The following is a 16,185-nucleotide window of genomic DNA, read 5'->3' as shown; positions in this document are numbered from 1 at the left end:
GGCTCTGGCTCCGGCTCTTCCCCCAGCGGCGCCGCTGCTGTCGGTACCGGTCCCTCCCCCAGTGAGGCCGCCTCTGGATCCGGCTCTGGATCCGGCTCCGGCTCCTCCCCCAGCGGTGCTGCCGCTGGTTCCGGAGCTGGTTCCCCCGGTGCTTCCGCTGGTCCCAGCGGAGCCGGTGCCATTGGAATCGGCGCCACCACTCCGGTCGTCTCTTACACCCCGGTCCCCACCCCTAGTGGCTTCCACCCCTCTTCTCGCCCTCTGATCCCCAGCAGCAAGCCCGCCTCCTCCAAGCTCGTTGCTTCCTCCAGCGCCACCCCCGCTACCTCTAGCCCCGCCCCTGCTAGCTCTTCCAGCTCCAGCTCCAGCTCCGGCTCCTCTGCTACCTCCCCCGAGGGTGTCTCCGCCGCTGGCACTGGCTCTGGCTCCGCCACCACTCCCTCCGCCCCTGTCTTCACTGGCGCCGCTACCCGCGCCGCGGCCGGTGCTGGTGCCGGATTGGCCTCCGTCTTCGCTCTCGTCGCCTTCCTTCTGTAAATGAATTGACTTGAGTGAGTGTGTGTGTGACCTGGAATCAGATCTATAGAGGCATGTAGAAGGCCCCTTCTGACTTTCGGGACTTCTATCTATACCATGCGAGAATCTACTGGATACTAGCGAATCAGTGGAGGTAAATGATCGGATGGGTGGTTTCCTTTGTTTGTGTCGATACTTTTTACCTTTTTTTCTTTTACGACTCGACTGACAAATAACTTATTGTGTGCTTTATACCTTATTGGAATCTTCTGACGTCTATGGTTTTTCTCTTCTTTTATTTATATTCATCTATGGCTTCGCATCGCTTGGCTTCCGGTTGTTCATGTCCTCGCTTTTCTATTGTCTATAACTTTAATGTTTTGAGTCACGTCTCTGAAGCAATTCAGATACAGATACATACATATGTTCAACTTATAGTATTTGCGTATATTCATTCAATAGATACATAAATCTCATTCGTGCATTGACAAATACAATATGCATCGACCGTCAATAGGGGAAGTTCCACACACCTGGCATCCAACTCGGCAGGTACAGCCATATATATCAACAAATGTCACCCGTACAGCTTTATATGTATTTCATGTTATCCAACAAGTGATTACAGCTTCGCCCGTTCCTGCCGCTCAAAGTACTCCCGCACCCGTCGTCGTGCCTCATCCACAACCTCGGCATCTTCCACCGTCGGCGGCACATTCACCGGCGCCTCGTACTCCCCGCGCACTGCATGCTCAACCAGCTCCCGCAGCACCCGGCGTAGAGTCTTCCCACTGCGCGTCTTGGGGATCATTCCCCGGCCCTGGATCATGCCTCCCAGGGACGCAATTGCTCCGATCTGGTCGCGCACCAGCCCGTTCACCTCCTGGAACAGTTCCGCTGTAGGTTTCGCGGGAATGGGCCCGGCCGCGGTCCGTGGCTGAATGAACGCGAACGGGAGGTGGCCCTTCAGCGGGTCCGGAAGGCCAACCACGCTGGCTTCGCCGATTTGCGGGTGCGAGAGGATTGCTTGCTCGATGGCACCTTTCATTGAAGTGTTAGCCTGTATCTACTCTCCCTACATAGATTCAGTGATGCGACGTCGAGACTTACCCGTACTGAAGCGATGCGCCGCGACGTTGATGATGTCGTCGGATCGTGCCATGATATGTATAAATCCGTCTTTATCGATCATCCCTGCGTCTCCGGTGTCGAGCCATTGTCCCTTGAATCTACGTAGATAACTCCGGTAAAATCGATCGTCGTCGTTGAAGAGTTGCGTAAATGCGGTGGGCGCCAGTGGAATGCCCAGAACAATGTTTCCCATCGTGCCCGGAGGCAACGGATTTCCCTCGTCATTGACTACGCGCACGTCAAATCCAGGCATGGGCAGACCTGCGGATCCAGGTCGAATGGCCAATGGCTTCACTGCATCAGTCTGGGGCGTGGGCGACTCCATTGCCGCAGCACTTCTTAGTGCCAAGCCAGATATGGGAGACCCTGACTCTGACGACCACCAGTTGTCCACCACCTTTGCACCAGGAGCAGCGTATTGGCTCAGAAGTTCTTGGTAGGCTTGGACAATGCTGGGTTCACTCCTTTCTCCCGCAAGAAACAGTGCGCGAAAGTGTTTGAGACCGCCTCGCTGGGCCACCTCTTTGAAGCAGCGATTGTTGGGATCATCCTTGCGGATGGCCCGCATGGCTGTGGGTGCCGTGAACAACACATGGGCCTTATGTTCTTCGATAATCCGCCAGAAGGTGCCCGCGTCCGGAGTTCCCACCGGTTTTCCTTCGAAAAGGATCGTCGTTGCTCCAACCAAGAGTGGCCCATACAAGATGTATGAATGACCGACCACCCATCCAATGTCAGAGGCGCAGAAGATGACGTCTCCCGGGCCTTGTATATCGAATAGGTGTTTCATTGACAGCTGGAGTCCCACTGCGTGCCCACCGGCCTCGCGAAACACGCCTTTCGGCGAGCCCGTGGTGCCTGGAATTGGTTCTCGAGTCAGTTTTACCCAAGGGCCTCACTGAAGATCGGGGTCGTACCACTAGTATAGATGATATATAGTCCATCTGTGCTCTTCACGGGTACTGGCTCGGCCCTGATGCCACGCATGCGTGCGCTTTTTACCAGTCGTTGCCAGTTACGTTGTCCACCTAACTTATCTGGGTTGTTCCATCGCAACTGATCCCTCTGCCAGACGATCACCTTTTCTGGCTTGAATCGGCTCAGCTCGATAGCACCCTCAACCAACGGTCGGTAAGCGATAGGACCTTTTGACCCTTCGATACCGCACGACGCGGTCATGACGACGCGAGGCTTGGCCGCTTCGATGCGTTGTGCGAGCGACTTGGCTGCAAAACCGCCAAAGACTGCGGCATGAATAGCACCTAAGCGTGCGATCGCCAAAGCGGCAATAAGTGCCGCAGGAATCATAGGCACTGCCAATCGTTAGATTCTGGTTCATTAAATCTTAATTGAAGGTAATCCAGAATTAAGTCTTACTGTAGATAATAACGACGTCGCCCTTTCGCACACCCTCTTCCCTGAGCACGCCTGCTAGAACTTCGACTTCGTCCAAGAGTTGTTTGTATGTATATTTCTCCTTTGTCCCCGTTACCGGGGACTCCCAGATGATAGCAATATTATCTCCATGTCCCGAATGGACATGCCGATCGACACAGTTGTAGGTGGTCGAGATCTCTCCGTCCGGGAACCAGCTCCAGTGAGAATGACTGAAGCCACTGGGAGTTGTTTTTGTTTGCTGATTGATGGCACGCGATGGCTGTTTATGCCAGTACAATTGTTCGGCCTGGCGAGACCAGAAGCCTTCTGGGTCGCGCAGGGAGATGTTGTGTACCAACTGTTGCGGGTGGAGTGACATCGTGGATCGAGAACGATGCTGGAAAAGGGAGGGGCCTCTCTTCGAAAGCGTCGAAGGGATGGGACCGAAACAAATAGTAACGGATGCAAAGCCGATGGAAGAGACAAGAAATGGACTGGCAGCAATACACGCCAACATGGCCAATATGAATAGGGAGCGGTGTCAGTTCTGGTGGGAGGATGAGGGTCCTCTTGCAGATACTGAGCAGTTAGTCCCTGTCACATTCCGCGGGATGGGTCAAGAATTGGACATGCTATCCGAGACCGCGCTGATGTGCCGTGAGTCTAGGGGGGTTAGCATGGACACCGGCGTTTAACGTGCAGGCTCGGGGATGTGTTGGTCTGTACTAGGGCGATGCACCGCCGAAGTGGTTAACATGGTTTGTCTTCATCCAGAGTGGCGTTCGCGGCGGCGCGACCGCACCGAGACAACATTGGACCGACAGGAACCTCCGGTGACAGCCGAGGGGAATGCGTTGTCGATCACCGAGGATGAGAAGTGAGGGGAAGTGGCAGAGTAAAGGTGAGAGGGAGGAGACAAGACAAGAAGAGAGAGAGAGAGAGAGAGAGAGAGAAGATGAGGGGGAGGCAGACCAAAAGGTGGGGATGACACCTAAACTGGTCAACCTCCCTTCACAGAGACCCACACCATCTTTCTCCGCTTTATATGGAGACATTTCTCATCCTGTTAAGTACTCCAGCAGATCATTGACTCTTCTCATGGTCGGATTCCTCCGTGATAAATAAAATTCATGAATCTACTACGCTGCTAACACTCAATTTCTTGGGAAAGCGAAAATACTTTGAGTGTCTACCAGGGTCTACCAATAATGAGCTAAACTCATGAACGAAGAGACTTTATCCACTGGTAGTACAGAACCTACTTACTACTCCAATGTTGACTAGTGACCAGTTGAGTTAGACAGCCTCAAGAATGAGACCTCATGCATACAGTAGTAGTAGTAGTATCAGACGCGGTAACCGAGCTGTTACAATCTTACTCAGTACTCAACTCCCATTAACTAGTTAACGTTACCTCATGGGACAGTTCGTATTCAAGAAAAAGGAATTCCTCCGATGCCTTCATTGGAACATCCTCAATGGTCAGCTGGTTTCAGCTAGTAGCTTCAGCTGATATGTATACTACTAAGTACCTTCAGTATAGGTATTCACTTACCAATTGCCCAACCTACAAATGTCAAGATACTACCAGCATAATCACAGTACTAGTATAACTCATTAGTTACTCTTTGGGTCTCTCCCCGCATACGGAACCACCCTCAACATCAACCGGTGACGGAAATAGAATAGTATATTAGGTTATCGAAGGAATCCATCTTTCTTTTTTTTTAAACATCTTTGTGATTCTTTTGTGGTAATGCGAATGCATCGAAATTTCACAACTCAAAAGCTCAGCCGTAGGGTATCATATCGCAATGCCTGCTAAACGGTCGACTGCCATCCTCGCTCTACCACACGAGTCGTTCCATCATCTACCGCCGCCCATCATCGCTTCCTCCGACTCATCGCTCTCCATTGCCTCGTCCAGCTGCCCCTCTTGCCTCCTAGCCCTTCATGCGCCATTCATATATGCGGAAGGTTGGGCGCTATGCCGACGGGCGTCGGACAACCAAAGCCAAGAAGAAAACGAAATAACAAAAAAAATATTTAACAAACAAGAACAGAGATTGCGCATCGTTCTATGGTCCCAGCAGCTCCGGAATACCCTGTCCTCTGAAACATAAGATCCCCCATTGTAGCCGAAACACCCTGCCATGGACGCGAAAGAAAATCCAGCCCCCGGGCACATATAATACTATTAATAAACAAGCATGGTTCATGCATCAAGCACAATCGCTGACCCGCCCTCGCATCTGTTCGGATTGGGCACCTGCGAGGATTGGGGACCGAGAGGATGAGCGTCAACAAAACAATAAAAATGTCGAAAGTTGTACGTTGCGTAAAGATCTTGCTGGACGGCGCATTGCGACCAACCGGTATGAACATGGGAAAGATGCCGCCCCTGGTCCGAACCTCCACGAGGTCATATAAGAGAAGTATGAGATAGAGAGGCCAGGGGCAGACGTAAGTTGGGAAGAGGGAAAAAGAGATAAGAATGCGAAAAAAATTATCAGATCACTGACTGATCGAGAAATATAGGTGTGTGAACCTTGTAGTAGTAGAAGCAGCAGGGGCCAGCATCTAGGAGCCGGGAAGGGAATCAATCAGCCAGCTGAACGGGCCGTGCGGAGCCAACTATTCACAGAATCGTGCACTTGAAAGGGCGGCGATGGCTTCCTGTACGGTCGGGCCGGAACGATCTGGGATATTCGGGACCAGGATCACGCCCGGCACCCAAACCGGTCGTTCGTCTATCCTGAGATCGCCCTTGCTGTTGCTGACGCTGCTGTCGCAACATGCGGACCACGTCATAAAAGGCCTTCTCCACATTAATGCAGTTCTTTGCGGAAGCCTCGACGAATTCGCAACCAAGATCCTTGGCGAGCGCCTGTCCCTCCTGAGCCGAAACGGCGCGCTCAACGGCCTTGTCGCTTTTGTTACCAACCAACATGACCGGCACCGGAAGCGGGGGACCCGAAGGCGTGTGAATCGGGGATCCCAGATAACTGGCCCCCGAGGGCGATCCGGAGTTGGCCGATTCCTTGACCATCTTGATCTGATTGTAAAACTTCTGTATGCGGGAGAACGAAGCTCTCGAGGTGATGCTGTAAACGAGGACGAATCCTTCGCCGTCACGGATCCATTGGTCTCTCAGCGCAGTATATTCCTCCTGACCTGCTGTGTCCAGTACTTCCAACATGCACGACTGTTGATCAATCACGACTTGTTTACGATACGAGTCTTCGATGGTCGGATCGTAGGTTTCAACGAAATGGTTTAGACAAAGCTGTTGGGAAAGACCAAGGTCCAAAGATCAGTTGTCGGGACACCAGTGCGGGCGGGTACGCGAAGGGCTAACCTGAATTGTGAGGGCTGTCTTTCCGACACCACCATCCCCTAGCACCACCAATTTGTACAATGTCATTTTCCCCGACATGGTGAATGATTATTCTACCAGAATGGTAGGATGATAGGTTGGGAGATAATTGAATGTGTCACTGGGGAACAACCGGGGGTGGGTAAAGACCACAGGAGTGAAAAGAGGAAGAGAGGGAAAGAAAAGAAAAGCAAAGAGATCTATGAAGGCTCCACGGTGAGCACGGACGCGGGAACGGAGCGTTTCGATTCGCGAAACGCTGGGGTCCTAAGGAGGACGGCTATTTGGGTAGTGCGGTTAGCCACCGGAATCCATTGCCTTTGGACCCCCAGTCCAAGCTCACCAGTCCACACCGGAAGCGACAGGAGCAGGCCAGAGGAGGGGGTAAGGGAGGGGGAAATACGTACCTAAAACGCAGTGGGAAGAGGGTGGAAATTAGGGGAGGAAAGAGAGTGAGGGAGAAAGGTGTGAACGAAGAGCGATCAAGAAGTCGCCGAAATCTCGTTACTGCGACCTCTAAAGCAATGGAGGGGGGGAAAAGCAACCAAATATTGGAAGAGAATGTGGTGAAGGAGAACCTCTTGATTTGGCTCGAGGACTCTCAAATAAGCGGCCACCCACAGCTGCAGAATGGCACAAGCGGGCGGAGTTCAATTAGTGAGCTGGCCCGGAACTCCGCGTGAACGTAAGAAAATAAGATGAACGGGGCTCGCCCGAGCTTCGAGACACACAGGAAGGTTTGCCTCAAGGTAATTCTGCCACGTGAGGGGCGAGACGCAGACAATGATCGCCAGCAGCGGATGTACTGAGAAAGTATCCGCAGGCTGCAAAAGGTGACTTTTTTTTCGGGGGGGATGCTGAGTTTTGACGAGAGTGGAGGGGGAGGAGGGGAAGAGGCGCAGGACCTGAAGGGAGAGGTCCAAAGAGGCTTGGCCGGAAAAGATTCGACGGAAGAGGGGCAACCCCCAATTGTTGTTGTTGTTTTGGGAATGGTTCCAAGTTAAGGTCCCGAAGAATGAGAGGTGTACCCGGGAGAGGAGGAATCGAGGGAAATGGAAAAGAAAGAGGGAGAGAGGAATAGAGAGAGAACAGAGGATGGGAAGGATTCCAAGAAGTACAGAAAGAAATAATAGAAGGATGATGAGGGGATGGAATGGAGAGGGTAAAAGGGAAAATTAAAATGAGGAAGAATAAAATAAAATAGAAAATTAAATAAAAAGAAAAGAAAGGGCGAAAAAAAAGATGACTAGGATAGAGGGATGATAGATAATGAAGTAGCGGAGACGATGATCCCTGCTGGAGACCAACAACCGCGGTTTAGTTTCAAGAGGTAAGTAGTAGTGGTAGTAGTAGGAAATCAATCAATGGATGGTCTAGATCGGAACCAATGATTTACTAGAATCAAACTAACCGGACGAGACACAATTGGAGTTGGGATTGAATCGAAAAGATCGTAAGGTGATGATGGGAGAGAGAAAAGCAGAGGCAACAATGATACAGTGTAGGCGAGATGGATGGAGTGAGAAGAACAGAGAAGGGAGGAAGTTGCAGTAGGAGGAGGAGGGGGTGGAAGTAAGTCAGGTAAAGTAAAGTCAAGTAGACCGACCGAAGGAGGGGATAGGAAAGAAGTGGATGGGACGAAAGAGTCAAAAAAGGTCACAGGATGACAGTTCTCAGGCAGGAGGCAGTCAAATCCGTCAGGTCATTAAGTTGAGTGAGTGAATGAGTGAGTGGCCAAGTCAACTTCCATACTACTTACTGAAGGTAAGTAAGAAGGTAGTAATCTGGAGCTGGACAATGCTGCAACCCAAGACCCACGGGAAGTTGTGGAAACAAGTGGGAGGGTACGGTATGATACGGTCATTTTGCCCGGTATGGAAGTCTCCCGGTGGGTATCCGCTACTTTCAGGTAACAACAACCCCTCCTCCTCTCTCTCTCTCTCTCTCTCTCTCTCTCTCTCTCTCTTTCTTTTCTGTTCTGACGTAGAATCGAAGATTTCTCATATAGATTACACTCTACCAAGTAAATTGGGGAATTGCAGGAGTTGACCCAACCTTCGCTGTTCTGATCATGTTGTTGTACCGACCACGCACACTGGGAACGAACCAGTTTGAACCCGACAACCCATACAGTGAACCGAGATCAACCTAGAATCTAGACCATACTGTCTGACATGGGTATATGTTTGGGAAGGAATCTTTAGAATTACATAGGAACGAACTATCTATTGCATTTGTCTATCCACAGAACCTTCCAAACGAACGACCAGCTTAGAGCTTGCTGCCTGCGACGCCTCGTGCTTTACATCATAAATCGGTCCCTGTCCCACCTGGATTGTTTTGTCCGCTGCTTACAGGACAAGGAGTTGCATTCAATTTGAGGTTCAGTCTTGAGATGGTTTCGGGTAGACACGATGTGGGTGCATGGAAACACTAGGTTCAAGGCTGGCTCCCCACAACAGACATAAGTCAGAACGGGCATAGTAACTGGTAACAAATGGTATTCGCCCCGATTGCAGATTTGCAGATTGGATCAGGAGTCAGGAACAAGTTCACTAGCTCTGAGTGTCCCTATCACGGAGGCACTAAGGAACAATCATTCGCCTGGCGCAAAGAGAAATCCAATGCGCATGTGGTGCCAACATTTAACCCGCGATGGATGAAAGGCAAACCATACCACACTTGCTCATGCCGTGCCCAGGCGAGTAAAGCTAGATACCTGCTGGTGAACAAGAACCTTTTGCGCCACCAGGTGACTGCCCGAAGTTCTACCAAGGGACCAGAAAGGCAGTGCTCGATATGACGCCTTATGGAGCAAGCCACTCGTCTGTATGGACCAAAGTAGGTCCATGAGGACCCATCCATCCCGTGTAGCAGGAGGATTTTCGCGGTTGACGATGCCCTAAGAGTCGCAAGTTCCACTCAAGTGCGACGGGGAGAAGGAAAGAACATTCCGCGCCCCCCCCTCTCTCCCCTGGGGAACCGGACTAAAACCAATCTTCCTGATTATCGGGATTTTGTAAAAGTGTAACAAATTCGCCCAAGAGCCATTGTACTTGGGATGCGAAGCGTCGTTGTTTGTCAACCAGAAGTGCGTGGGAAACCTCAACGACCTCGGACAATGCTAGTGAGTTACGAGTATTCTATTAGTCATTATTTGCACACTATTGGGGAGTTAACCTTGATGTTCACCAGTAACAGGTTCGTGGATATAGGTGCCCCCAACATCGTAGAAGACTAGTAGCGTTCTCGAACAACGAAAAGGGGCTAGCTAAGTAGAACAAAAGTCTCCATCGCCGCGGTATATGACGTTTGACAAATCGGCTTCCGGTCAGTCTTAGTTTGAGGATGGGAAATCCCTGGAGACACCCTGGTGGGGAGGGGAAGGCATTGTCCTTCCCCCCTATTGCATCTGCAGCATAGGGAGATTTATCGGAAGCAAAAGGTCACCATTCATGAGCTAAAATGGTAGCCCCTTGAGACACACTAAATAGGTTAGGAGAGATCAACTGTTCGAGGTAGCACACAGTATTGCATGTACCGTTGACCTTGAAAAGAAAGAGACCTAATTGACTAGTAACACAGGGCTCTCCAACCTCGAAGACGATGTGAAATACCTATACTCCGTAGTTAGTTAACTAACTAATAGCATATTCTGAACTTTGCTGGCTATCTGTTGGGTGACCTTCTACTATTGTTGGAGGTACAGATCAAGTATCGGGCCGGTCCATAGCGCGAGAGTTGGACCTCCGGCCCTTCCTTTGAGCTAGAGCTTACTGCCTACTACAGCGACGCACCCAGAGTCAGTCTTCGAATCACTTCCATCCCATCGAGATTGTGCGGAGCGAGCAAGATTGAAAGAAAAATATCCTCCGGTTGACCGGACTGAGAGCGAACAAACTCTTACCAAGCCACATTATAGGCGCGATCTTTTGAAGAAGAACCTACCGGCCTGCTCTTGATTCATCCTTCCTATTCGCTTGCTTGATTCTCCCATTAGTTACCTGTTCTGGTTTACCGCGAGTGTGACCGGGTTTGGTCTTTTGGGCTACGGGAGGACAAACTGTAAATTCAATAAGAGAATAATGAATCCCCCTGGATAACCACACAAAACACGCACACACTCACACTACCACAACTAGTAGGCATTAATGTCTCGTCGCAAGCAGAATCCCGCTTACTGTATGCTATCTATCCGTTAAGCACCTTCCTTCTCGGGGGGTTCCAACCGTTGTTGACATCTAGATTAATATGAATTAATCAACGACGAATCCACCAGGAACGCGAACCCATCGTGATGTGGCCTATCCCCTGGGACTTTGAAGCCATCCATCATTTTAAATAGCATCGCGAGTAATATCCCGGCCCCATTTCCTTCCACGTGGGTGGCTAAAGTAGCTCTCGGGGACTACTAAGTAGTAACTACTGCTATCTAGTATTGTGTGGTTGATATCTCCGTGGTCCAGAATCCATCCTCCTCGGGGAAGTAAATCTGTCGGTCTTTTCATTCCCACTGAATCGCCGGACCTGGTCATCTTCATGATAGGTAATCTGGAAGAAAATTCTGACACCGACGGGATGCCCGCTCCCTTCATTGGTGTGTCTGTTAGTCGTAGCCGACGCTACCGGCTTAGTCTTCGTCCCATCACAATCAAAGCTGACTCGCACGTCTTTCAACGGTGGATGGACCGCCGGCTAGTCCGGAACAGGTCAGATTCATGTTTCCGTACCTGCTCCAGTCAAGAAAGCTATGAGTAATGGGTAATTCTTTGGTTAAGGCTTTTTGATTTTATTTTTCTTTATCATTATTACTATTATTATTATTATTTGTTCTATATATGTTTTATATTTTACTATTATTTTTTTCTTCCTCTCTCTCCCTCCCTCCTCGAAATGAAACGCTTAACAACTCTCAACAACAGATGTATGTATGTATTGTGTAGAAAAACCAGTCGAGGACCCCTACATTAGGAGCGGCAACACCATACATACTTAATATTTAGTATAGCCGCCAGTGCGTTTTACTTCCCTTCTCTCTCCCCTCTCCATCGGCCAACCTAGACCTACCGGCTGCATGACTTGCATGCACCCCATGAAGGACCTGCATCAATGTAGATAACTAACTATCTCGACCTCCACCGATCATGCATAACTTCTGAACCAGCGCATGCAGCTTGCTGCTTGAGGATTATGATGGCCCTTGTTGCTAGAGAAACAGTGCACCATCTGCGGCCAAGCATGCGAACGCATCAGGGGGGAACAGCAGCGTAAGAAGCAGAGAGGGGAGAAGAGAAAAAAAAAAAAAAAAAAAGGGCGTCCCACCCGCCTGGGTCACTAATTACCGGCTAGTGACTAGTATCGACTATTTACTAGGTGACCTGCCCACTTTGCACATGGCTTTGGATCCCCGTGCATCCTGACAGCTTCCACTTCCTAGTTTTTACCAACAGCTAACCTTGGTCGTTTCCTTCCCATTCCTCCCCCCGTCAACGACAGGTGTACTCTTCTACTGTCTGGATTTCCTTCCCCCAAAAACCATACTTATGTCCGATGTCTCATTTATTTCCACTGAAAAAAACCCCCCTATCCGTTGCCTCTGCATGGGTGAAGTGAAATCCGCCACATATCCTGCTTCTCCATAGAAGCGAGTAATATAGTTCGAACCCCCTGAAAGGACCTCCGCAGAGAAAGGAAATTGTCGCGAATATCTAGTTCCTTCTAGACGCATTCTGGGTGGCTTCCTTCCCACCCACTTCTTTTACGATTATACGAATATATCGTGCCGAGCCCACCTTTGCCCCCTCACTCCTCAATTTTTATCCCATTCATCGTCTTGCATGCCGTCCACTAAAACAGAGCATAGCCGTCTGCGACCAGATGAAACCGATCTTCGAATCCATCCTGACCGATCTTAGAAAAAGCCTCGTGCCTGGCAATCCTGTCCAGACCCGGATTGGGCATTTTGGCCGACGGCTTTTGCCAAGGCAGTCTAGGAAGTAGACCAATGCTCTAGTCGGGCATCGTGCCTCGGATAGTCTGCGAGGTCTTCTCTGCGTTAGACACGTCCCCCCGGCTTCAATTGCCTCTCCTCGTTAGATGGTCCCTCATCTGCCCCCTCGACTGCCCTGACTAGCAAAGTCTAATTGCGGCCTTGAAGTCTAATAAGCCGACCGGTAGTTACATGGTGACTGCAAAACTACTTCCTTTCATCATACTAAGTGACCAGTGTTCTTTAGTCTAACGGTCGCCTGTTTTGACAGAGTGGCTGTTGTGTAAAGCAATTCATGGGAAGCTTGGTCGTGTATTTTGTCCTTCGCCTCTCCTTAAGCTAAGGAACGGACGAGCAAAACCGGGAACCAGGACAGGCTCTGTGCGCCCAATAATCCCTTTTAATCCACATTTCTCAAGCAACGCAGGGTATGGTAACATCGAAACCCTGTGATGCCGAACAGCGATGCCCGATATCCGCGCAAATCTATCCACGCGCCACTGGTGATCATTACTATCCACTACGCCTCGAAGGGCAGGATGTCCGGGAATGGACCAGCCGGGATGATCGTCTGAGTACTGCCCGATCGCTTTCCTAGCGCCTTCAGATAGTTGAACTTGTACTGCTCAAGACTGTTAGCAATTGCCACCTTCCGACTATCACGGTTCACTTACTATGCCGAAGAAAGTGGTCTTCTTGAATGCTCCGCCTCGGGTACGCTGCGTTTCATCATGGTACAGTCGTCTATACCAACGGTCGAGCAGCGGATAATCATGTCGGATCATCTTCAGGTTGCAGCGGAAGATCAGGTAGTAGGCTACATCGAACCGACAAATGGTCGTGTACAGTCGGATGTCCGCCTCCGTGATATTCTCCCCAAACAGGTATGGTTGATGGCCTGGCTGTGCCAGGTGCTGCTCAACGCGGTCCAGCGCCTCGAACAGTGGATACACATTCGCGTCATAAGCCTCCTGCGTTGTGGCGAATCCGGTTTTGTACACTCCATTGTTAATCTTGTGATACACCCACTCATTCATTGCGTCAATCTCTGACCTCAGATGTGCCGGGTAGAATCCTCCGCCAGGCCGGTTGGCCTCACGCAGCTCCTCCGGCAGAAGATGGTCGAACTCTGTGTAAAGCATCCTGATGATCTCGCCACTCTCGTTGTTCACGATCGTTTCCTTCCTCTTATCCCAAAGCATCGGAACGGTATAGCGTTCTTCATAGTCCGGCTGCGCCTTGAAATAGAATTGGCTCAATTTTGTGAAACCATACAAGGGATCTTTTTCTGCGGATCCCCATCGGCCAGAGAAAAACCAACCTTCGGGGCCCAGCTCAGGGTCCAGAACGACGAGCTGGATGATGTCCTCTAGGCCCTTGAGAGATCGAACCAGGTTGGTCCGGTGCGCCCACGGACACCCGTAGTTCAAGTATAGAACATAACGATCCCTTTCAGCAGGGAATTCTGCATCAGGATCTGATGATACGGTAGAGCGGAAGGCGGAATCCTTGCGTCGGAAGTGGCCATCTGCATCAGCATGGCGATGCACTTGGGATTCCTGTCACAGCTTAGCTATCCCGTGTTCTAGACAGACTCATCAAGACGATCTATACCTGTTCCGCCATATTGCTAACAACTGAATCAGTTCAAAGCCGACAAGGTAATTGATATGTCAAGTAGCACCGGAAGATGAGCGCACTGCTTACAGTATTACCGTCCGAACTGTCAGTCAGCTTCTGTTTATACACATCCTGAGGTGTGGGCGCTGACAAATCGCCACGATGATGACATCTTATGATGCGGGGCAGAGCTTGGAGAATTTAACCGAAGACTAAGTTATCGCCATTCCTAAAGCCAGCGTGTAGGGGGATATGCTAATGCCTGGATATAATGACAGGAAAGACTGCATCAGTAGAGAGAATGCCCTGGACAATATTTCGGGTGTTGCAGATGACATTGCACCACTTTGTGCTCGGCAAATGGCGTGCAAAGCCAGCGCCTGGACTCATTCCACCCCCAAGAATTCAATCCTACAGCCTCGTTTCCTTCTGAACACCAAGTTGCTCAGCCACTCCAATCAGGCCGCTGTAGCTATGCTCGAGCCACAAATCGACAAAACCCTCCTGTTTGGCTTCGGCAATTTGTTCAGCGGTGAAGGTTTCCTCCTGGGGCCGTTCGACGTAGATCGTCATGAAGCCTGCTTTCTTTGCCGCTTTGAGATCGTACAAATGCGCTGCTACCATACCACACTCACTGGGATCCAAGCCGAACCGCTTGGCTGCTCCATGATATGCTTGGAGGGCGGGCTTATAGGCTCCGAAGTGCTCAGCGCTGGCCACGTTCTTAAAGGGCAATGACCCATGTCTCAAAAGATCTTCTAGAAGGGACACATTGCCGTTCGACAACGTACAAGTCTGGAAGCGACGGTTCAACAGCCTGATGCCTTCGACCGAGTCTGACCAAGGCTCGAGGCGATGCCAACAGAGTGCAAGGTCCCACCGCTCTTCATCAGAGAAAATGTCGTGGAGACCGTACTGGTGGAGCAACTGCTGAATGGAACTATAATGATGTTCATCGACCGATACGAACGTCGATGATGGCTGAAAGTCCTTCGTAAACCGGCCATAGGACGCGCGCCATTCTTCCGCAATGGCCTGCCAGTCCTCGGGGCTCATTGCCTGTACCCGTGCGCGGACGTCCGCTGGAAGCTGCTTTCCAGGATCGAGCAGAGCATGCTCAGCCGCTTTCATCAGGGCCCGAGTAACGCAGGAGCGCCATTCCACGACAGTGCCGAAGATGTCAAAGAAAAGTACTTTTGGAAGTGGGCTGATCGACATGATGGTATGTATGATTTGACTCGTGTGGCGTACCTATCTACCTGATGTAAGGTTCGGGTGTCACTGTCCGTGTTCCGTATTGCACAACGCCGCTGAAGGTACCTGTCTGTCGGGACGTAATTTTAGAGCTTTGAATCTTGGCGAATGTGTGTACGGGGTACGGAAGAGATGCGTTCTATAGCGGTACTTCGCGGGTCTGTAAGATATGCACGCTGCGGTGTAGCAGAGAGGATGTCCGAAGGCGCCGACCGAGCTAAAGCATCAACAACACTTCCTACTGATGATTCCACGGCTCTAAGTTGTTTGTCTAACCTATCTAGATATATGAATCCCACAATCCTTGGGGAAAAATAGAAGAAATTAGCGACGATGGAGTCATGAGGGGAAAGAATGGCGAAGGAGAAGAAAGTGTGTCCCGGCAGAAACATCAGCCAAGAGTTCTGGCGATGCAAAGCATGCAAAACGATCGACTCTCCCTCTCTCATTCTCTCTCATTCTCTCTCCCATAGACTAATCCCCTCCTTTCTCAGCTCTCTACCCCCTCCTCTCTGTGCCGTGTTCGAAAAGTGACGAGACTTTCATTACTTCTACTTGCTGTTCAGACTTCGGATTAGACTCCCGACTGGCTGCTCTAACACGATTGTACAGAGACGGGAGAGGCAAAGAAAGTATTAAATGAGGTTCCCCCAACCCCACAAGCTGCGGTGATCCCTGGATCTATCACATTATCACCATCCATCGCTGCTTCAGGTTAATAGACAGGAAAGTACGGGGTTACGTCTCACTGGAGGTCCGCGCATCGCTGGCCCTGCATTGAACGTTCACCGTTGGCTGACCAGGGCATCTTCTAGTTATCCTTTCCTGGATAATGACAGCTGCAGCCCGATGATCCTTCAAACGGCGTGATCTTGGTCTGTCTAAGACCGGAGTAGCGACTCTCGTCGACTGTGCCAGGGAG

At 50.5% G+C, this 16,185-nt stretch overlaps 6 protein-coding genes across 6 annotated transcripts in view; 2 read left to right on the top strand and 4 right to left on the bottom strand.

The window, feature by feature from the left end:
• Positions 1-999, top strand: part of BO87DRAFT_417393 (putative GPI anchored protein) — a 1,879-nt gene extending 880 nt beyond the window's left edge. Inside the window, exon 4 of the mRNA XM_025626809.1 lies at positions 2-999. Coding sequence (XP_025477826.1) covers positions 2-537 — 536 coding nt within the window. The 3' untranslated portion in view covers positions 538-999. The remainder of the gene's footprint in view (position 1) is intronic.
• A 63-nt stretch (positions 1,000-1,062) lies between these two features.
• BO87DRAFT_107525 (putative acyl-CoA synthetase) lies at positions 1,063-3,645 on the bottom strand. The gene is made up of 4 exons (XM_025617843.1): positions 3,025-3,645; positions 2,565-2,960; positions 1,627-2,505; positions 1,063-1,557 (listed from the first exon to the last, which is right to left on the bottom strand). Exons 1-4 carry the CDS (start codon positions 3,539-3,541, stop codon positions 1,139-1,141), a joined length of 2,211 nt encoding a protein of 736 aa, XP_025477825.1. The 5' UTR covers positions 3,542-3,645; the 3' UTR covers positions 1,063-1,138.
• Positions 3,646-5,535: 1,890 nt separating this feature from the next.
• rasB (Ras small monomeric GTPase RasB) lies at positions 5,536-6,628 on the bottom strand. Its single transcript, XM_025617842.1, has 2 exons — positions 6,383-6,628; positions 5,536-6,310 (listed from the first exon to the last, which is right to left on the bottom strand). The coding sequence occupies exons 1-2, from the start codon at positions 6,458-6,460 to the stop codon at positions 5,663-5,665; spliced, it is 726 nt and encodes a 241-aa protein (XP_025477824.1). The 5' UTR covers positions 6,461-6,628; the 3' UTR covers positions 5,536-5,662.
• A 2,045-nt stretch (positions 6,629-8,673) lies between these two features.
• Positions 8,674-9,252, top strand: BO87DRAFT_107406 (uncharacterized protein). The gene has a single exon (XM_025617841.1). The coding sequence runs from the start codon at positions 8,898-8,900 to the stop codon at positions 9,201-9,203; it is 306 nt and encodes a 101-aa protein (XP_025477823.1). The 5' UTR covers positions 8,674-8,897; the 3' UTR covers positions 9,204-9,252.
• Positions 9,253-12,643: 3,391 nt separating this feature from the next.
• Positions 12,644-14,084, bottom strand: BO87DRAFT_378222 (uncharacterized protein). The gene is made up of 3 exons (XM_025623753.1): positions 14,004-14,084; positions 13,064-13,948; positions 12,644-13,011 (listed from the first exon to the last, which is right to left on the bottom strand). Exons 1-3 carry the CDS (start codon positions 14,013-14,015, stop codon positions 12,910-12,912), a joined length of 999 nt encoding a protein of 332 aa, XP_025477822.1. The 5' UTR covers positions 14,016-14,084; the 3' UTR covers positions 12,644-12,909.
• On the bottom strand, positions 14,006-15,579 carry BO87DRAFT_107343 (haloacid dehalogenase, type II). Its single transcript, XM_025617839.1, has 2 exons — positions 15,540-15,579; positions 14,006-15,480 (listed from the first exon to the last, which is right to left on the bottom strand). Exon 2 carries the CDS (start codon positions 15,225-15,227, stop codon positions 14,421-14,423), a length of 807 nt encoding a protein of 268 aa, XP_025477821.1. The 5' UTR covers positions 15,228-15,480; positions 15,540-15,579; the 3' UTR covers positions 14,006-14,420.
• Between the last annotated feature and the right edge of the window lie 606 nt (positions 15,580-16,185).

Source organism: Aspergillus neoniger (genome assembly GCF_003184625.1).
Source record: "Aspergillus neoniger CBS 115656 unplaced genomic scaffold BO87scaffold_24, whole genome shotgun sequence".
NCBI classification, from domain to species: Eukaryota; Fungi; Ascomycota; class Eurotiomycetes; order Eurotiales; family Aspergillaceae; genus Aspergillus; species Aspergillus neoniger.
Note: the sequence above shows the minus strand (reverse complement) of the source record. Positions and strands in the feature narration are given on the sequence as shown.